General features: G+C 38.1%; 1 protein-coding gene across 2 annotated transcripts; it reads right to left on the bottom strand.

Annotated features, from left to right (window-relative positions):
- Positions 1 to 39: 39 nt before the first annotated feature.
- Positions 40 to 18787, bottom strand: kcnc1b (potassium voltage-gated channel, Shaw-related subfamily, member 1b). Of its 2 annotated transcripts, none has more exons than XM_058766719.1 (4): positions 17501 to 18787; positions 7734 to 8667; positions 6225 to 6401; positions 40 to 4832 (listed from the first exon to the last, which is right to left on the bottom strand). In XM_058766719.1, exons 1-4 carry the CDS (start codon positions 18065 to 18067, stop codon positions 4711 to 4713), a joined length of 1800 nt encoding a protein of 599 aa, XP_058622702.1. In that variant the 5' UTR covers positions 18068 to 18787; the 3' UTR covers positions 40 to 4710. The 2 variants fall into 2 exon arrangements, with proteins under 2 accessions (XP_058622702.1, XP_058622703.1); XM_058766720.1 differs by having other exon boundaries at positions 40 to 2034.
- Between the last annotated feature and the right edge of the window lie 3498 nt (positions 18788 to 22285).

The raw sequence follows: 22285 nt of genomic DNA, 5'->3' as shown, positions 1-22285 counted from the left end.
ATTAGATCTTCACTCACTGAGATTGACAGGTGTCAATTATTTTAGAATTATTGTAGAATTATTTTCACTGCCTTAAAACAAAGCTTAAAAACCCACAAAACACACAAAATCTGTGTTTTAGTGCTTTTTATTGTCATTATTTTGTTTTCAGTGCTTTTTTTTTTTTTTTTCTCTCTCCAGAAAAAGACACAAAATTGCCTTAACAATGTCAACTCAAACCATCAATGAAAACACCACCTGGTTTTAGATAACTATCCATACTATGCACTGCAGTGTGTTGAAAAACACAAGGAACGTCTCACAAAACAGCACAAACGTTTGGGATGCCGCTTTTTGCCAGGAAGTTCGATGTTTTCTGTGTCCAAAAACTATGCAGTCATAAAGACTGAACCTTTTGGAGGTTTTATTATATACTGTTGTTTGTGCTCTGCTGTGGTTGGGTCTTTGAACAGTCCAGCATATTGTAAGGAAACGACCCAACGTCGACATTTCCCGTGATACAACTGGCAGTGCGTTAGTTTGGTCCCAAAGAATTGGGTTTACTTCACATTTTCACAATAATGAAAAATAAATGTCGAAACAAACTTAAGACACAGTATCGGTTCCTTTCGTTTATTCCATCATAAACCCTGTATGTTCTCTGTAAAGAGTTGTGTTGTTGTTCTGTGCAGGATTGTCTCTTTTGATGGTGTCTACGAAAACCTCCATGATATGTGGCTTTCAAAATAGCTTGTATGTTCAGGCTGAAGTTTCAAATGCAAACTAAGCATTTATCAAACATTTTCCTCATCAAACTCAATGATGGTGTTGCCATTTATTCAAAAATTCTGAGTTTGGTCCCAATAATGTGCTAACAAGCCTTAGTTTTTTACCTTCAAATCCAACACCGCATTCCAACCAGGCGCGACACATACAATTTTCAGCAACAGCGTCTTTTTATGCTGAATCATAGCCAATTAGAACACAATCGATGGGGCAGGTTTAAAAAGTGATTTTTGACTAATATTTACAACAGGTTTAAATAAAAGATTTTTGATATAAGAGACAATAAAAACAACTTTGTGCATCAAAACCACTCCTTTCCTAGTTCAAATAGAACTTGATTTTCAAAACTCAACAAAATAAATGTAACCTTTTGTCTGTCAAAAAATAACATGCACAATACACGGTAGTATTTAATCAAATTTTCAGCCACTACATATTTTCACAGCCAATCAGAACACAATCGACGCATATAAATCGTCAAAAATAAATATTTAAGACAAGTACAATTTTGAATCTGTGAGATTTCATTGTGGGCGGAGCCTGATTAGTCGCGTCTGATTAGTACGCGGTGCATCTCTAAAGTTACCAGCCAAACATGTGAGCTACAAAATATATCAAATTGCCATTTGTTCTACAGAAAGGAATGTAAAAAGTGAACGGTGCAAACAGTGCAAAAGGCATTTTCTACATGGTAACTACAATAGTACAAAATACGGGAAAACAATTGCTCATTTTCTCTCCCTACTCGAACATGATCACAAAGCTCGTGGATTTTTTCTTTTTTTTTCTTTTTTCCCACTGAAATGTGATTAGTGACTGGAGTAACATTTTTACAACATTTAAACAACCTAAAACAAACACTTCAACGAGAAAGAAAGAAAGGTCATGTTTTCACAACTCTAACACACACAAGCACCAAGTACAACACTGACACTCACAAACGGGAAAATAACAGGCACTTGGCACAGCACGACAGCACAATAAATCACGAACGGAACAACGCTACATACGGCTGAACAACTACAGCTTCTCTTGGTTACTGTGCTACATCTACGCTGAATTAATTCTCAGTCACAACTCGGAAGAGAAGTGCTAATCTACAACAAACACACAGCACACGCTCACACACTCACACACACGCGCGCTAAATACGGTACTATCAGGTGGGGGGTGTGGCTTTATGGTTGACACACATAGTGGTTGGTACACCATGGTTCATTACACACACTGACTCGGTTGGTTGTCTGCTTCGGTTGGCGCGCTGGGTCTCTAAAAAAACACGAAGAGAAAACAACAACAACAAACAACAAGGAAAATCATATTAATACACCAAACGAACGGCACAGAAACATGGGGGAGGGGGGTGGGCGGATGAAGAAGTTTGGCGGGATTGTTGTCCCTCGAACCGTGCAAGCAAACAGGGTGATGTCTGTCAAGCAGGTGACTATGACTATTCTTTACAGGCTCATGGTAAACTCTGGGTTTACCATGCACTTTCCCATGCTGCATTCATTCAGATCCGGTGTAAGTCTACGGGTTATTGTTAATACGATTAACTCATCAGGTCATGCTGTGATTGGGTTTGTACGCAGTGGGATGGTGTGACATGCTCGGTTAATGACTTGTGGCATGCTACCGGTGTGCGAAACAGGGCACGATCACCGCTAGTCCTGCCTCGGCTCTCCTGTTTCAATCCCCCCGGGAGGTCACACGCTCTCTCTTTGACCTTTCCGACCTTTTAAGATCCAAGTGTGATTGTGCATCCTTTTACCAGGATTGAATTATGAGCTAGTGACACTGGTGCATAATTGCAACTTTAAATACAGACTGTAAAGTCCAAAAATAGCTGCCAGGAAAAACAGCTCGGTGATAAAGATAGGGTGAAAGATCAAAGAGACATCACAATACAGGCACAGCTTATTGCCAAGCAACCGGGGGAGTCATGTATGCATGTTCTGTCAAAGAAAACCAGAGTCTATATACAGATTGGATACAAAATTTATTTCATGCAAGGTTCATATTTACAGTTTTGTCATTCGCATATGTATTTTTGCATAAAAGTGCATGCATTTACCTCTCCCCAAGTAATCCCAAAAGCACACTGATTATTTTATTTTTCAAAAGACGTTTTTTTTTTTTTTCTGTCAACTGCACGATACATCTATATTGTATATTTTATGTGGGATTTGCTACAGTGTTACACGTTTACAAATGTGATATACACATGTATGTATTCCAGAAAAATCACATTTGAAACAGAATTTATGAAAAATATGGGTTTTTTTGTGAAAATAAAACTTATTTATATAATAGCTGGTATTGTAATTGAAATTCCGCTATTTAAATTTGCCTGCTCTGTTTGAGAAAAAGTTAAAGTGCTTTTTTTTTTTTTCACTATTTGCATCTTAATTGTTCGTCAAAAAGTCGAATGGTCGACTCAGTTGCTGCTACTAATAGATACAGGGTGTTTAAAAAACACCAGAGATCATAGTTTGGGGAAAGGCAAAAAATGTTTGCAAAAATAAAAAAACAATTGCTACATATATTGTATGTCATCGTAAATGATATCATACTCTGCATCAGATATATTTAAAGAAGCTTTGGATGAAAAAACACAATTTTTCTTACATATTTCAATAAACTTACATTGTTTTCTCAGATAGTTTCCCATGCAAGGCATGCAAATGCAAATGAGGTTTCTTCAGTCAAGTTTCTATGTTGGTGACGTGTGCATCACTAGAATCATGATTGTTTAGTGTCACTTCAAACTAACTTTATCTTATATCATATATGAAATAGCCATTGTCTCATCTTTTTTTCCTTTTCAATGGTGTCCAATAGCACCTAATGAAAACCACAGCTTAAAACACTCAGGGTTTGGGAAAAAAAGGAGTTATGAAGGAGAGAGAAGAGGAAGAATGAAAGTGCAGAAAATCTAAAGTGAGGAAAGAAATGAGACCGCATAGAGAAGGTGGTGGGGGTGGGGGGGAGGTCAGATGAGACTCCTGCATAGGAAGATGAGAAACTGTGGAGAAAAGAAAGAGAAGACAAGAATAGAAAAAAGGGAAGGAGGAGAGGAGAGGAGGAAGGTCACAGGAAGAGGAAAAGGGGAGGAAGAACAAGGCAAAGAGTGGAAGTAGCAAGAAAAAATAGATGAAAGAAGGGGGAGGAGGAAGAGGAAGGAGCAAATGAAAAGAGGAAGATGAAGGAGAGAAGGAGAAGGGCAGAGGATGAGGAAGGAAAAGAGAATAAGAAGGAACGGAAAAGGAAGTGGGAGATGAAGCAAGAGGAAGTAGAGAAGAAAGAGATGAGGAAGGACAAGGGAAGTAGCAGAGGAAGATGAAGGAGAATACAGGAAAAGAGGAGGAAGAACAATGCAAAGAGTGGAAGTAGCAAGAAAAAATAGATGAAAGAAGGGGAGGAGGAAGAGGATGGAGCGAATGAAAAGGAAGATGAAGGAGAGAAGGAAAAGGAAGGAGAAGGGCAGAGGGTGAGGAAGGAAAAGAGAATAAGAAGGAGCAGAAAAGGAAGTGGGAGATGAAGCAAGAGGAAGGAGAGAAGAAAGAGATGAGGAAGGACAAGGGAAGTAGCAGAGGAAGATGAAGGAGAAGATAGGAAAAGAGGAAAGAGAAATTGAAGATGAAGGGGAGGGGAGGGGAAGAGGAAGGAGAAGGGCAGAGGATGTGGAAGCGAGAAGAAGAGGAAGATGAAGGAAAAGAGACAATAGAATAGGAAGGAGAAAATGAAGAGGAAAAGGGAGAAGAGCAGAGGATTAGAAAGGAAATAAGAAGGAGAAGCAGAAGAAGCGAGAAGGCAAGAGGAACGAGAAGAAGTGAAGAAATGAAAAAGAGTTTAATGAGAGATGGATGGTACACAGTGTGTGCAGGCGTCTCAGCGCAGCACTGCGGAGCGAGGGCCTCTGATTGGTTAGTTTTGCTGTCCATGCTACAGGATGGATGGGATGGGAGAGTGGACCTGCTGCATGAGACAGGGCGGGCTGCAGGGCAGGGCCGACACTGAGGCCACGCCTCCAGACATGCTGCTATGGCTCCATGGCTTTTCATAACCTTCATTTGAAGAGAAAAAGGGCTTTCAGTAAAACCTCAGAGCAGCCTTCAACTCTAGACAAAGACTCTCTGCCAAGGTTTGCTTGTGAATAAATATGCTTCTTAAAGTACGTTCATGGACCGATAGCTGAGGTACGTGTACTGCATGTGGTGTGTATGCGCAGATTAGATTTGGTTAGTGTTGCCTGGTCATGTACTTGTTATGTGCATGGTTAGCCAGTTGACATTGACTGATTGCCAAGTCAACTGCATCATCCTCCATGCGTTCTATGCTTCAAACTGTCTACTGCATGCATGGGGTGGTTTCACAGTGCTGTACAGCACAACACAGGTTCAGAGAGACATCAAAGAACTCAGCCAGACACATCAGCCCAACAAGAAACAACCGTACGTGTACACCCAGTTTAATGGAAATGTAGCTGTTTAGCTACCAGATGATGCTACTTCTGTTAATATGGGGCTAACTAGAGGGCTAACAAGCAACAGAAGTATTTCTCTTGTGTCTAATGCTTAGCCTAACACTTTCTTGTCCTTGAGGTGTTACCATTATTGCAAGAGTTAAGGAAAGGCCTAGTCTTATCTTGACCAGTATAGTTGGTTGTGTTATGCATACTGGTAGCAGTGTCCCAAGAAAACTACTTAACTAGCCCTACCAGCAAGTCTTCTTTGGTCATCCAGCATCACCATGCTAGCCCCATCAGTTGGACCAGCACCTAACAAGCCTGGATAAGCATTGGAATTCATGCTAGGAAGCTGGTCTTTTCAGTAGAGTATCATGGCTAATAGCACCTGTTTGCTGTTAATGTTTAACTGAGAGCTTCTGACTGGCTGAGTTCTTGTCATGTGACCACATGCCCCATATCCCATGCTGCATCTCTTGTGAGATTCACCATCACCAGGACCACCCGCCATTGTGAATCTGCATGCAAACAAGCACACTGCTAGACATTATACCAAAGCTTATTTATTTCATTTACCGTATAAAACCATTGTTTTTTCATAAACGTTGTAACTTTTTCATTTAAAATTGGACACTTACATAACGGTCCACTGAATCTGCCTGAAATACGTACTGTAAAACGTACTGCGTTTGCATGAATACATTAGGAAAAACTGGCATGGAATGTTCTTCTCAAAGATCTTGTTCAGACTGAGCTATAAATGAAAAGAAGCCCACTGACGGCTCACTTGGATATGTCATTTCTATCACAGCTTTTCCCGTCAACCTTAGAGTAACGGTAGACCTGAGGAGCTATCAGACTGCAAGAAAGAAGGCTGAGTGACAGTCGGTCGTTTTGCACCGAAAGAGCATCTTTGATTGACAGCTGCTCCACTTTCAAACTCAGCACTGGCAGTGCTCTGACGGCTAGCAGTGATTGGCTGGTTACGTACCCTTCCTGACTCTCCCCCCCTTGTGATTGGCTCGTTCTCCTCCGGAGGTGAGCAGGAAGCAGGGTCTCTCGCGGTCCACGGGGCTGAAGACTTCCTCGGGCGACACCGCCTGGTCGATGTGAGGACAGTCCTCATTGGCCAGGGCAGCTTTGGACGCCTCCCCGTTCACTTTAAAATCTCCAGTCACAAGCAAAGAGAGATGACACAATACAGATTGATGCAAAGTGACATGCAGGACTTATTTCAGGCTATCAACACTGCGACAGATCCTGAAAGCCAAACCACTCTCAAAGTTCAAACCTGCTGATATATAAATGACATTTCTGCAAGAAACAGAGATGCTTTTCTTACCGTGCATGATTGTACACCTATCCAAATTCACCGGGCTCTAATAGTTTCGAACACTAGAAAGCCATGTTGTCTTGTTATATCATGACCTAGGTCAGGGTTACTTAACCCTGCTCCAAGAGACCCACTGTCGTGGAGCGAGTTTAGCTCCAACCTTAAGCAAACACACTTGAACCAGATAATCTCTTTCAGGATTACTTAAACATTAAAGGCAGGTTAATTGAAGCAGGGTTGGACTTGAACTTTGTAAAACATTGGGTCTCCAGGAGCAGGAATGAATACCCCTGACCTACATGTAGAAAATTCAACTTATATCACTTGTACATTTTTTCAACTTTTGTTCACACAATTCATTGTCAGTTTCACAAGCCCTTTTACCCCTACGTCCTTAAAGCATACCATGCCCTTTTAAATCAATAGATTCTCAGCATTCTCTGACATAGCATACACTCTAGTGTGTGTAGTTACCCTTAATTGCTAGGTTGGACTATCTGTAATTTAGATGCATGTGAAAGCTTAGAGTAGTAGTATGCTTCCATGAGAGCAAATCCACTGAGAAATAAAAAGATTTCTGCATTAATAAAACTATTAGTAGTTTTTAATTTTCACAAACAAGACCACTAATTACTTACCACTTATTACTAATTAATGTCTAAAATCAAACCTACCAGTAGATTCATTTTTCAGATGCATCCAACTCAAGTTCATTCTAGCTAAACATCCAGAGCTCAGCAGATCAAATGCTAACAGATTAATGGGTAACATTAAAAGAGTCAAAACATGACAAAGCTCAGTGATCTTTTCAAATAAAAGTTGTTTCATGTGTAACATAACATGTAACACTCTAGTTTCAGAACTGAAAGACTTGTCCCCTTGTCCAAAAAGTCAATCTCTTTAAACCCTGTTTAAAATATTACTCATCAGTGTGCTGACTCATCCAATTGCGGTAAAGTAATAAGGACACGCTAAAGAGATTCTTTGTAAGTCTTGAAGGCATAGATCTAAACTTCTACAGTCAGAAAGAGGGTAAAAAAAATGTGGTAAGACCAAATTAGTGAACCTCTGAGAAAACAATTTTAATATATGACTCCTTTAAGGTTACCATTTTACTGTCATTTCACATTGACAGAAATGTACAGATTCTATAATTTTAGCTCCTACCTTGGTATCTGATCTCGGAAACCTCTTCCTGTGCCAGGGGGCATGTGTCACTGTGGGTGCTGGGTCGCGGGGAGTTAATCACTGACTTGCAGTAGTTGGGAGACCCCAGTTGAGGTGCTCGTGGGATATGCTTATTTTTTTTCTTTGGTAGTTTTTGTTTCGCCATGGCTAGGGAGTAGTACATGCCGAAGTTGTTCACAATTACAGGTACAGGCATGGCAATCGTCAACACACCTGCCAGGGCGCACAGTGCGCCCACCAGCATGCCGGATGTCGTCTGAGGGTACATATCGCCATAGCCGAGGGTTGTCATTGTTACCACAGCCCACCAGAAGCCAATGGGGATGTTCTTGAAGTGTGTGCCACTACTGGCGTCAGGATCGTTGAGGTTTCTTCCAAAACGTTCAGCATAGTAGATCATAGTGGCAAAGATTAAGACTCCGAGTGCAAGGAAAATAATGAGGAGGATAAATTCATTGGTACTGGCACGGAGCGTATGCCCTAGTACCCGCAAACCCACAAAGTGTCGCGTCAGCTTGAATATACGGAGAATTCGAACGAATCGCACCACACGGAGGAAACCCAACACGTCTTTTGCTGCTTTGGAGGAGAGTCCGCTCAGCCCTACCTCCAGGTAGAAGGGGAGGATGGCCACAAAGTCAATGATGTTGAGGGCATTTCTGACAAATTTTAATTTGTTTGGACAGGTAGTCACTCGGATTAGAAACTCAAAAGTAAACCACACAACGCAGACACCCTCAACGTAGGTTAACTGCACCATAGTCTCCGTCTCAGGAAAGACACGCTCCCGTGTTTCATTTCCCACCATGTAAGTCTCTGTGCGGTTGATGATGGGATTGAAGGCCTCATGAGTCTCCAAACAGAATGTGGTTATGGACACCAAAATGAAGAACAAAGATGCAAATGCTACCCACTGTGGGGAAAAGAGAGAGAGAGATGTTATATAGGACCTTAATGAAACAGTCATCCAAAATTGACAATTCTTTCAATATATCTTCCAAACCAATGTTCTTTCTTCTGTGGAACACAATTGGGAAAATTTTGGAGGATAGCACTGGTCTACACTGATAGCTTTCGTATGACTTCAGAAGACTTGTACTTTATGATACCTTTTCAATACTTCTAACAACATGACAGAATTCCCTTAAGGCTTCTTCTTTGAATTCTTTACAAAACAGCTGTAACACAGAGTTCAGCTATAAATAGGAGAGCAGACAAAAATAAATCCAATTACAACATCATGAAAACACTAATTGCTCATAAACACCCTTTTCAGCAGAATTCAGAGAAAGTACACTTGGATAATGTCACGTCTTCAATTCCTCAATGTGCTTCTGAAAAGTGCCACGTCAACAAATTGGAGGCTTAACAGCTGAAACTCAAGGTCACTGTGCACTCTCAAGGAGAGCATAGCATGACAGAAAGGCACCAATATAATTGCCCTCCACCACTTTGGGATAAATTTAACCATAGTTCCCTTCACCAGGGACTCCTGGTCAGCCTCTGGCAAGGTTACCACATGCAGATTTGGTGAGATGGTCCCTCGAGTGCTTTGAAAGAGGATGGAGGAGGCTTGCACCACTTACACGGCAGCTTACCACAAGCATGGACAGATGGAACTGGATTTCAGTAGGGGAGCCCCACCACAAGATGACGGAATACTGGCTACTGGCTAGTGGTGGAAGTGCAAGTTGGCCATGTTTTCCCTACCATGGGATCTTCTGACGACTGAGAAAAGCTCCATCCATTATGTATGAATTGATTACTCTGCTCAAATTAAATATTAAATTAAGGCTGTGAATCTCAATGACAAATCATCCATCAGCACATGTATAATAGGGGTGGGAAAATGCATTCAACATGGTACAAATGGAAATTCAGTGCATTTTTGGAATTTAATAATCACTGTAACAAACTTTTTCCATTTTGTAAAAAAAAAAAAATGTTGGCCTATTCATGCTTGCCTGTTTAGAAGTCACTACTGCAATACTGGGCTTTTCTGGGTTCCTGCTTACCAAGTCTCAGTTGCTCCCTTTATTGTACAAATGTACATGTATGGGATTTTCTAACCCATTTTATCTTCCACTGGGCAAAAATTGCAAGTCAGATCACTTTGAAGAGTAATAGCGCCCCTCTTCTTAACATTTGGCATGGTTTGATGTATCATTCTCAAGTTACAAGCCAAAGTTTAATGCTTGGAACTTGTTCAAATCACTAAACCCTGAATATGAACAATGCCTTGGCAAACAGCACTACCAAATGCATTACATGCTCATTTCTAAACAAAAATACAATTCTTGCCCTATTTTCAATTATAAAAAGTAGTGCTGTCAAACGATTAATCGCATCCATAATAAAAGTTTTTGTTTACATAATATATGTGTGTATACTGTGTATATTTATTATGTATATATATATAAATACAAACACATGCATGTATATATTTAAGGAAAATATGTTATGTTTATATATTAAATGTTTTTATACTGTATAATATAAAATAAGAATATGAATATATAAATGTATAAACGTAAATATTTTCAAAATATATACTGTATGTGTATTTATTTATACATAATAAATATACACAGTACACATACATATATAATATAAACAAAAACTTTTATTTTGGATGCAATTAATCGTTTGACATCACTAATAAAAAGCAACTATTCCAGAACTATTCCTATTCCAAATGATTACAAACTCACTCAGCCAACTCATGACCAAATTTCATTATATCATTACTGAACCATAACCAATTACAAATGATTTTCATTCATATAACTATATGCATTTACAATATGTAAGCTAGTATCAAATATCAATGTTTTTTTTGTTCATATACCATGTTTTCATGAAGTTTCAAAACATTAATACACCTTCTCTGCCCCTGATCTGCCTCTGGTTCTGATGGCTAGCAACACCTCTCAGTTCTTCAGTTCCTTCTATCACATAAATTCTTCTTCCACAGGCAGTTTATATCTGGGTCAGCCAGTGCTTAGTCTAACAGACACTATTCCCTAGATGTGCCTCGTTTTCTGTGTTTGTAGGGAGGAGAAACGTTTTGTCTGAAGCCTACGAGCACATACACACAAAAACACACATAAATAACATTTCTCACCACTTATTAAGATCACTTTGACCCGTAGAAAAAGCTGTTGAGTTATGGAAATGAAGAAACTATTTGGCAGCAAAAAGTTTCTTTCTCCATTGATGAACATTCAAAAGAATCCATGTATTTGGGGGGGGATATGCAAGAGAGATTTAAATTGCAAATATTTGAATTTCCTGATTTGTTTTTGGAAGGCTCTTAAAAGTTTAAAATAGATACATTTTTCAGTTTCACATCACAGCTCATTGTCGTGACAATTTCCTACAGCTCCACAGTAATTATGCTCTGATTCATTCAAAGACGGATGTGGGATACAACTTGATATCTTAATGATGCTCAGAAGATGACGTGCAGAATAAGGAAGTAATTAACATTGCTACACTTCTCAAAGAAGACTATGCTAGCATTTGTTCTACAGATTATCAACATAGAGGAGAATTTTTGTGTTTTACAAACCTTTCTCTGCAAACAATGCCTTTATTTTTTTGTAGATGCGTGCCATTGTACCTTGAACTTACAGTTTTCACAAGTTCTTTCCAGTTTTGTATCAAATATGCATCAGACGGTCAGTGAACAGACTGGGGCGGTAAAAAAGCAGTTAATAATTCATCAAGGTAAGACATGGATTACATCATCACCACTGCTTTTTCTCCTTCACAGATGCCTATAAATTTTGAGTTATTCATGCAAAATAACAAATGCTACAGATATCACCTCAAATATTGGAAAAAGGCTCTTTTTTAATTGCTGAATCACTTTTGCTCTCCTCAAACTGAGGCCGAAAGCACATTCTCACGACCTTGCAAATCCCGGAGGGCAACAGTTTGATCCACGAGAATGTTTTATCCTCACTCTCTCATTGATCAAGATAAACACAAGAACAGCTTGATCTCAGGGGACACAACATGATCCGTTTCTCTCCCTCTGCCCTCCAGATCACACACTGATGACTTGAAGTCACAGTCCATTTTAAGCTTTATCCCTCCACACACACACATCTACTTATTTTGAATGGTCGTCAATGGAGAAAATGCTTTTTCGGGTCCAGATGGTGTATTTACGGCATCTACCAGCAGGGGCTAATGCAACAATGCTAACCAGCCAAACCACAATCTCTTGCAGTTTCCAAATGAACATTAAAAGCGTCTTGAGAAACTTTCTGGCACTCTATCTTTCGGTGAATCTTGTGCTTTTTCACACCCATAGGGATGTTGACTGCAGACATATTGACGGTCAATCTAAAGCGTCATCATTTGCAGCCATTTAATCTGGGTTAAAGAGCCCATTTTCATTTTTCAGCCCTTGAAAAAACATGCAAGCTCCAGTGCTGGGAATATTGAAACTCACTTAAAGTGCTGGGAACCGGTGGGCGGCCCGGTGCTGATTCATTCTGCGTGCAAGTGTGTTTGTGTATGAAGTATGAACTGATGTGTTGCTGCGATGCTGATGCAGCTGAGATATGAGATGTTCTCATTATATACACTCACATACACCCCAAGCAGGCAGACTAATGAATGACGTGCAGCTTGATAATTACTGTGTGGACGAGTCTGGACAAGTCAACATGCATGCAGACAGAGTCTGAACCGATAGGCCTTGTGTGTTCACTTCCTGTTCGATTATGGCACAGTGCAGTTGGCATTCATATACTCTCAGAAGAATTTCTGGGTCTGAACAGGGATTTAGACTAAGCCAGACCCATTTACACCAAAATGAGGGGCATCGGCTTGTGATTGCATAACAGACAATAAGACAAAAATTTAGCTCATGGTTCCTATAAAAAGAATTCTGATTGGTTTTCCTAAAATCTCACAAAAATATGTCCAGACCACATTTCACATAATATAATAACTTGTATATATGTATAAAGATGTTAATGTAAAAGAAAATGTGTAATGTAAAACAATAACATAAAATAATAATAAAATGTAATAGTTAAAGCTTAATAGTACACACTTCATTGTGTTAAAAAAAATGATTTCCTCTTTCTCACTTTTGATTTTAGGGTTAAAAATGACCTGAACATGTTCTTGACCGGTTTTGTGACATTCACACCCTCACAGGCATTACTGTAGGAGAACGACAGGACACATTATCAACCACAGAGTGGCATCTGTTGTTTGCAAAGCAAAGTACAAACTAGCTAACATCAGAAAACAACAGGACACCTCACTCAAAATGATCCTATTTCCTGTCGTATTTCAAAAAACATGCAACTAAGACAAAATGACCCTTTCACCTGATCCTGTACTGAGGTACGTTACTGTAGAGTCATCACTTTGAAAGAGGAGCAATGCCAAGTTTGCAACAGTTAGCTTTACAACAACGTTTCTACAATACTAAGAAAAGCATGCATTTATTTGATTTAAAAAATTGACAAAACCTCTATCATTCTTGCCAGTTTCTAACTCTAAGAAGTCTAAACCTTTTGCTTATCTATACAAAATGCATGCTCTCCCAGGCTTCTTGGCTTTTAGTTTAGATAAAGATAAATAAAGATGTCATCTGTCATCACAGCACGTAATTGAGTTGTCAAGTTCTAATGTAATTAAGATATTCTTCCTGATGGAGGCGTCCTAAAAATATCTCATAACAATTGAATTGACTTGATCTAGTGTAGAAACGGCACGTACAATGCCGTTTACAAGGTTGACCACACCACCTCTGCACATGGAGTCTAGCCATGACTCCAACATCCCAATTCATTTATCTGAAATCTGTGTATTTTTTTCCAGCCGCCTCCACTTGAGAAGCCAAGAGGCGCTGCATTTAGAAAATGTGGTAAAAATAATCCAGCACCGTTGACAGAAATGCATATTTGATGCAGAAACCCAACATTCCCATCACGCCTCAGCGATTGCTCAAACTGTGTATCAAAAACAAGTCATGCAGATGATCTAAATCACAAATCCTGGCAGTGGTCGATGCAAGCGGACTTCATCAAACCCATTACTGCTTGATTTGCTATCAGGCAGCATGGTTCATGTTTCTCTGTGGTGCTGCCAGGAGCCGGGCCACTTTTCCTCAGATCCAGCAGCTCTCCGCTACAGCAGACAGTGTCGGACAGCCTGGCTCCTGGCAGAGCAGCCCATAGCCAAATGAATAATACATTTCCTTCTAGAAAACCAGTCTCACCTACAATTTACTTGTTTGGACGAGTCATCCGCGTTCAAAACCTACCCAAAACTCTTTCTACATTAGTGGCCAAAAGTTTGAAATAAATGAATTTTTAAATTTTTTGAAAAATTTATTTTATGCTTACCAAGGCTGCACTTGGTAAAAACAGTTGTGAAATGTTATTGCATTTTAAAAAATCTGTTTTCAATTTGAATATATTGTAAAATTAGTGCTGTCAAACGATTAATCGCAATTAATCGCATCCAGATTAAAATTTTTGTTTACATAATATATGTATGTGTACTGTGTATATTGCTACCTGGTCTCATGGCATTTACGTACCTGGGTGCACTTTTTAGCGTGACATGAAATACGTACCAATAAGTACATATCATTGCAGTTTCCAAAATAAATGAACACTTTCACGCAAATTTACAGAGTTGCGATTAATAAAGCGTAATTTTCGCACAATTACTTGAAGAATATCATGCTATGACTTCAAAACAATATTAATATGCTGGGAGATTTGAAAACTGATGCTTTTGAACGTTAGCATCGCACACATCCAGCTTCATATCTATGAGTTTTCATAGATGATAAGTTTGTTCGATAGTTTACGGAGTATGGAGACGGACTCAGGAGATGAGAAGCACCGGTTCGAATCCCGTGTAACTACGGTTTGACAAAGCAGTTAAAATATGCTTAAAAGGGAGATCAAATGGCACAGTTGCATCAGCTAATATGTTTTTATATCAGTTTTGCATTTGTTAACACTATCGGGTAGGTTTAGGGCTGGATTTGGTGTAGGGCATATTTCCAACATGATAGAGCATTAACCTTTAGCGACAGTCCCCGGATATTTGAATTCTGAACCGCCGCAATACGTATCTGAAGCAACGTAATAAAAAAACAGCAATATGTACCAATATCTACGTAATAAATACGTGCCAGGGTTCAAGTATTGAACCTGTGTTTTAGCGCCACTCAGTGGACATTTCTATTTGAAACTGCGGCGAAATGTGCAGCAAGGTACGTAAAACAGTGTCGCACAAAAAGTGCGCAGAGGTACGTATTTTTATGAGACCAGGTATATTTATTATGTATACATAAATACACACACATACAGCATATATTTTGAAAATATTTACATTTATATGCATACATTGATTTATTTATATTTATATTGTTATATTTTATATTATATATACAGTAAATATATTTAAGATATAAACATAAAATATTTTTCTTAAATATATACATGCATGTGTTTGTATTTATATATGCATAATAAATATACACAGTATACACACTTATATTATGTAAACAAAAACTTTTATTTTAGATGGGATTAATTGCAATTAATCGTTTGGCAGCACTATTTAAAATGTAATTTATTCATGTCATCAATTTTTTTTTTAAATGCTCAAATGCCCATTTCTTATTTTTATCAATGCTGAAAACAGTTTTTATGGAAACTGTGATCCTCTACAATTCAAAAATTTGAGGTAAGTATTATTTAAAAAAAAAAAAAAGTTTCCTTTTATTCAGCCAGGATGCAATAAATTCAGAAGTGACAGTAAAACATTTATAATGTTATGAAAAAAATCCATTTAAAATTAATCCAGTTCAATTAACATTCTATTCATCAAAGACTCCTGAAATTTTTTACAGTTTCCACAAAAAATATCAAGCAGCAAAAACTTTTTTCAGCATCGATAATAATAAGAACCATTATTAATAACTGAGTACCAATAATAATTGAGCAGCAAAACAGCATATTAGAATGATTTCTGATCGATCATGTGACACTGAAGACTGGAGTAATGATGCTGAAAATTCAGTTTTCCATCACAAGAATAAATTACATTTTAAAATCTATTCAGATTGAAAACAGTTGTTTGAAATTGTAATACTATTTCACAATATTACTATATGTTTTGATCATCAAACAAATGCAACCTTGGTAAGCATAAAAGACATTTAAAATCCTAATTATTCTAAACTTTTGGCCACCATTGTGCGTCTAAGTTTTTTCTACAATCTGCTCGCTTAGATCTTGGAGGACATCCATCTCCTGCTCCATCAGTGCCAAAGCGGTGGGCTAGAGTCAGTAGAGCTGACCTGTATTAACCCGGCTGCCAAAACTCGTAGAAATGCTGGGATGGCGTTCATCACCGATTAAGAGCTTATAGGGTTCCTGCTGAGAGCAATGATGGGACAGCGGTGAGGGCAAAGAGCTGACATTTGAAATGAGCTAATGAAATGCCCATAAATCTCAAGGGGAGTGTCTTTTACAGCACAAGTGCCCTTAAATGCTTCATATGAGCGCATCTTTAGTGTCTGCGTGCCTTGGGGTTGTGTGTCTCTAGAGGTGAGCTGGCTGCTTGTCACACATCAAAAAAGGTGAGCTGCAGTTAGTGGCAGTGTGCTCCTGAACAAAACATGATCTGTATGGACAAGCAAGGATGTGAGCAGTCTTTATTTCCAACCCCTAATCAGTCAGCAAATCACAATCACTTGATAACCTTCATCAAGCAGAGGAGACAACAAAACTAAGATGCACTGTGGTAAAGACTTGCAAACAAATGGAGTTATTTTATACTACAAAAGTATGGCAGTGCATGACATCCTTCATGGCCCATCTCGTGGCTTCTTTTATCTCAAGAAAGAGAAGGTGGGTATTATTTCAAGGTCACCCAGAGTTGTGGGATGGGCTCAGAAATGCGGTCACCCTGAGTCTCCGTATCTCCATAAGTCTGCGATTGGGTCATTCCACAGGGGGAAAAAAAAAATCTCAAGAATACATGAATAAAAATGACTTAAGTTTTAATAGGCATTTTTCTTGTCACAACCACAAAAATTGATTTATTTTAATTTATTTAATTAGAAAATGTATTTTCCTTTTCAGTTCTATAATGAGGATGTGTTTTTGGCCTATTCATAAATAAATAAAGTATATAGTATTTTGTATTTATTTTATAAACATTTTCAAATTTTATATATGTATGTGTGTGTGTGTGTGTGTGTGTGTGTATATATATATAAATTGTATTATATATACACACACACTAAATGATGTAAACTAAATTATAATATTTTCAACAGGCATTCTTATATTCAAACATAATAAAATAAAAAATGTAGCTTCAAATAGTCATTTTTCTTCAGAATGTTTCAAATCTTGCAGAAATTTACTTTGTACATTTATTTATTTATTTTATTTTGAAAATCACCTTTTCAAAGTAGAAAGGACCCAGTGGAATAACCCAGTTGACATGGTTGTATCCATCACTGATTTCTCAAATGATCAATCAAAATCAAGAGTCACCGATGGGCTCATTAGGATAATTTGACCCTCAATTGGTCCGACGCGGTATTGGACTATGCCTAAGCTGTTTTGCTGGTCTGTAAACTGGTTTTAAAGGGGTTTGGTGCACTTTTCACGCTGGAAATCCAGCAAACCATAGCTTTTTCAGAAAACACATTGCCTAATAGCATTTCTCAATGAACTCACCCGTGCGTATTTTGAGGAATACGGGTCCTCAAAGAGCGCCCACGTCTTTTTCTGCCATCTGCTCCAGCGGCCGGACCTGTTATCGGGCGAGTCGCCTTGTGCCAGTCTCCGGGTCATCTCAACACCCTCGTCCCCCTCGGCCGCCTCAGCAACAGCCTCAAGCTCCGGGTCTTCATGCCCGAGATCCAGAGCACCCCCAGCGAAGCTGTCCAAAGCCTCCTCCGCCTCTCGATGCTGCCGGTAGGTCATCCAGCAACACGGTTCCACGTCCGTCTCGTCGATCCCCCAAAACGCCAGCTCCTCCTCATACAAAGGTCCACACACGTCCGCCGGGCAATGCAGCTTGCCCGTGCGGTAATAGTTAAGAATGTGGGCGAAAACGCCGGGGTGACGGTCGAAGAAAAACTCCCCGATGTTCGCATCATAATCGAAGTTATTAGGCGCGTCGGGCTCCGCCAGCCAGGAGAGTCGAGTGCCGGGCAGGGTGCGCAGGGTGCTGCGGTAGGTCTGGTGCTTGATTCCTCCGACGTTGATCACGATGCGATCCTTGTCGTCCCCTTGGCCCATTGCGTACCTCTCTAGTCATATCTCCAACCCGTGGACCGTCATCATACCGCTGGGACCCATGTTAAGTAAATTCAAACGTGTTTACGATCGTGCCAGGTGCACCTCAAAGTGTCCATGCCAACAATAGAAATCCAAAACCCTTGAATGACTTCTAAGATGCGAACGCGTTTTCCCTCCGATACCCCAATATCCCGACCCCCCGGCTCGGGTTTGAGGGTGTCAGGTAGGTTTTTTTTATGGTATCATTGGGCGCAAGGTGGTGCTGAACGGACAGCGCCAGTCATCCGTCGAGCCTTCATAACTCCAGCGTCCCTATTGTGTTACAGCTTCCCCTGGAAAAAAAACTACAAAATATAAAATAACAGACGAGCCAGCAGCAGATCTTGCCTTCAGTTCTAGTGGCCTTTAAGAAGGTGCACAATCGATGGTGCTTTGAATAGCCTAAAGTCCCATTGAGCGGATCGCTTGTGATGACGGTCTGGAGAAACAGGCGTCGCAGCAACAAGGGAGGGTCTTTCATTCACAGGAGCAGAGCTCGATCTAAAATGTGTTTTCACGCGAACAAAAACGCAACATGTTCTCGGGGTGGAAGACACATAATATGGAAAGCCGTTTTAAAGTGTAGTCCTTAGAATGAACTACAGTTTATTATGTTGCTAGCGCTTAATGTACTGAATATATGAATATGCAAAGCATTCTTTGTCCTTTGAAAAATGAACATCTTATATGCAACAACTATTCAAGCAACTGTAATTTACAAGTTAACCTGGTTACTAGTTAGCCAAGTTAACTAATGGCTGCAATTAGCCAAATTAAATACTGTAAATTGCCTAGTTGGTTGTATGTTTACTAATGTACTTAAAATTGGTAATTTGTGTGATAGTGTACTAGAATAAAGACGTACTATGGAAAGTGGAATGGTTACTATTAAAAATGAATACATTAAGAATACACAATCAGATTTTTCCCTCCTCAGAATTGCAAAAAAGGAAAAAAGGAAAACAATGCTGAGGAAAAAAGTCAGAATTGCAAGGTGTAAACATGCAATTTGATTAAAAAAAAAGTTCAAATCATAATTCTGAGAAATAAGCAGTTTGAAATAAAGCTTATTTCTGCAACAGAATTAAAAAAATGAAAAAGGTAATGGCACAATTTTGACTTTTTCTTGCTATTGTGAGTTTATTTCTCACAATTCTGAAGTTTTTCTGAGAAAAAAATTAAAAGAATTGTGAGATATAAACTCACAATTGCATGAAAAAAGTCTGAATGGTGAGATATAGACTCGCAACTGTGCAAAAAAAGTCTGAACTGTGAAATATTAACTCGCACAGAGAAAAATGTCAGAAATAAGGAAGCTTATTTCCACCACAGAATAAAAAAATAAAAAGGTAATTGCACAATTTAGCTTTTTTTTTTTTTTTTTAAATATATATATATTTTTTTTTTCTTCTTGCAATTGTGAGCTTATATTCTGAGAAAGAAAAAAAAAAGTCTGAATTCTGAAAAAAGAAACTTCAGAAATAAGCTTCATAAACAGTGCCTAAAATGTGATACAAACATAGTAGTTAGTTAAGGAATAAATGTTAAAACAGCTTGTCATGCACACTGCGTCCTATTTGTACGAGCACCAGGTAACCTTGCGTTTATGCTGGAGCTCAGCTTGTGAACTGCTCCAGGTCCATTTTTAAAGGACAATGTGGCGATGAGGAGGAGGTGCACAACTAAAATCAGAGCACATTTGCCTGGGAGGCGTGCATGACCGCGTACGCGTGGAGGCTGGACTAGGGAGGAGGTGATTTGTTGCATTTTGGGGATATTTGTGTGCTCCCTCCCATCCACAGACCTATAAGAGGGAAATAATACATGCATATGAAATATCAGAGAAGTCATGCAATCTCACTGTGCCTCATGGGTAACTCAGAATTCATAGATTAATGAGAAAAGCTTTTATTTTTTCCAATAGAGAACCTTTAAGCTGTTTGGGGACCAGATACACCAGCCCATTGCAATTGTAGTAATTTCATTAAAAAAGATTTTAGATCTTGATACAGATCTAAACTGACTAATATATAAGTGCCTTCTGTTTAGAGATAAAGGTAATTATTTACAAAAAAAAATTCTATGTGCTACTTGTAATACCATTTCTGAGCAGTGAGAGCCGGCAATGCTTATGTCTGCCTATAGGTGGAAGCAAAGTGTTTGAAATATTATTGAAACACCAAATGTCAAATATTATTTGAAAAATTTTGTTCTAAATAAATACATAGATACATAAAATAAATAAATAAATAAATAAAAACAAGATAACTTTTATTTAATAACTATCCAGGCCCAGTTTTACATTCCAAAGAAGACTGTGCCTGTTTAAAAAATTGTAAAAAAAAAAAATAAAATAATAATAATTAATAAATTAATAAATTAATTAATAATGCTAATAAAAATAAAGATAATAATAATAATAATAATAATAATAATAAGAAGAAGAAATAAATAAAAATAAGAAAGCAAATAAATGTTAGCATGTCAACACGTACCATCTTCTTAATAAAATTTACATTGTGTACATTGTCCTTTTAATAGTCACTTTCACCCTCCAAAAAAAAAAAAACCTACATTAAGACCATATTACAAATATTAAACTTTCTTTCTCTGGTGAACAAATGTGTATATATCTATACATTATAATATTCAAATTATATTATAATTACTAAAAAAACTAATAAACTATATTAAAAACTTTTGACTTGAAAGAATGAAAAGGATGCTTTTAAATATGCAGAAAATCACTAAAAGAAAATAAAAAGTATAGTATTACTGTGTTATATTATAGGAATGTGCATTATTGGTATTAAAAATAAGACAAAACCTAATGTAATTTTTTATTTATTCAATAATTATGTTTATATATTTACATATTTGTGTATGAGTGTGTGTTTTAATTAATAAATAATAATAATAATAATTTATTGTATGTGTTGGAGTGTGAAGATTTCATACTCTGTATTGTTCCACTGGATTCTATAACAAAATTTGCTTATGAATGAATGAATGAATGAATAAAAGAAATAAAACAACACTCATCCCAATGTTTTAATTGCTAATGCAAAATGACTAATGCAGTTTTAATTATTACTTACTGTGTGTAATTTTCTCCCTCTCTCTCTCTCTCTCTCTCTCTCTCTTTATTGTCTTCTTTAACCTTTAAATTGTTAATGCATCCAGGAGATTACAGACATTGTACAGAAAAGACAGTGAGTGAGTGGCCTATTTTACGAGAATATTGAAAAGGGAGCATCTGTAATAACTTGTCAGCTGACTTGGTAAAAATTGTCAACTCTTATCCAAAAGTAACATGCTGTGACCAGTCTGCTGACCTTGAGGTGAATGTTCCTGGGATATACAAACTGTAAACCTGAAAATAAAAAATAGCAATAAATGCATTTTTCGGAGATGTTCCCGCTATTTTGGTTAATCAGTATTTGTAACAAATCCTTCATGCTACTGTAAGTTCTGGTATAAATTTCATAATACACAGTTTCGCAATAGACACTCTTTCAAGAGTGCCTAGCAACGTTTTTATATATCTGTACAGTTGTCTTTAAATCAATATCACCAATAAACAAACTGTCTTTGTCATACTGGAAGCATCCTCAACTTCTTAGAAACGCCTCTCAGTTCACAAAGAAATATTTGTCTAGAAGTTTGCTAAATACTACATATGTTCTAAGCAGGCATAGACCAGTTGACCTATCCAAACCCTCTTACAAACCAAAGCCTCAATTCCAACCAATAGGCGATGAGCAAATCATCACCTCCCACCTGTCACTGTGCATTAGTGATGCTCAGTGCTATTCATTGTCTCGAATCGGTTCTTTTGAACAGTTCATTTCAAACAACCGGTTCAAAAGATCGATTCATCTATTCTTTTACCCATGTACGCCATCACGTGGTTCCTAACACGGCATGCTCTATCTGTAAGTTTGTTTATTGAATTTAAAGTGTCCATTATTTACCTCATAAATCACATTTATATTTAAAACCTAAATATTGAACTATGTGCTGCAACATTATTACACTGTTTTCGGATTAAGAAGTTGGTGAAAGTCTACAGATGTTTCGCGGTTTAACGAGTCATGAGTTCGTTTACATAGCCTACTGCTTAATGACAATCAAAAATCAGCTTATTCTAACTAGGCCTAATCAACGCGTGAAATCATA

Source organism: Onychostoma macrolepis, chromosome 25, assembly GCF_012432095.1.
Source record: "Onychostoma macrolepis isolate SWU-2019 chromosome 25, ASM1243209v1, whole genome shotgun sequence".
Classification (NCBI taxonomy): Eukaryota; Metazoa; Chordata; class Actinopteri; order Cypriniformes; family Cyprinidae; genus Onychostoma; species Onychostoma macrolepis.
The sequence above is the reverse complement of the archived record's forward strand: the minus strand, read 5'-3'. Positions and strand labels throughout refer to the sequence as shown.

Coding starts and splice junctions, on each gene's coding strand:
- kcnc1b (XM_058766719.1), bottom strand. CDS start 18,067: ATGGGCCAAGGGGACGACAAGGATCGCATCGTGATCAACGTCGGAGGA. Junction 8,668..17,500: donor ATTCCTCAAAATACGCACGG/GTGAGTTCATTG, acceptor TTTTCCCCACAG/TGGGTAGCATTTGCATCTTT. Junction 6,402..7,733: donor TTCCGAGATCAGATACCAAG/GTAGGAGCTAAA, acceptor TTGTGACTGGAG/ATTTTAAAGTGAACGGGGAG.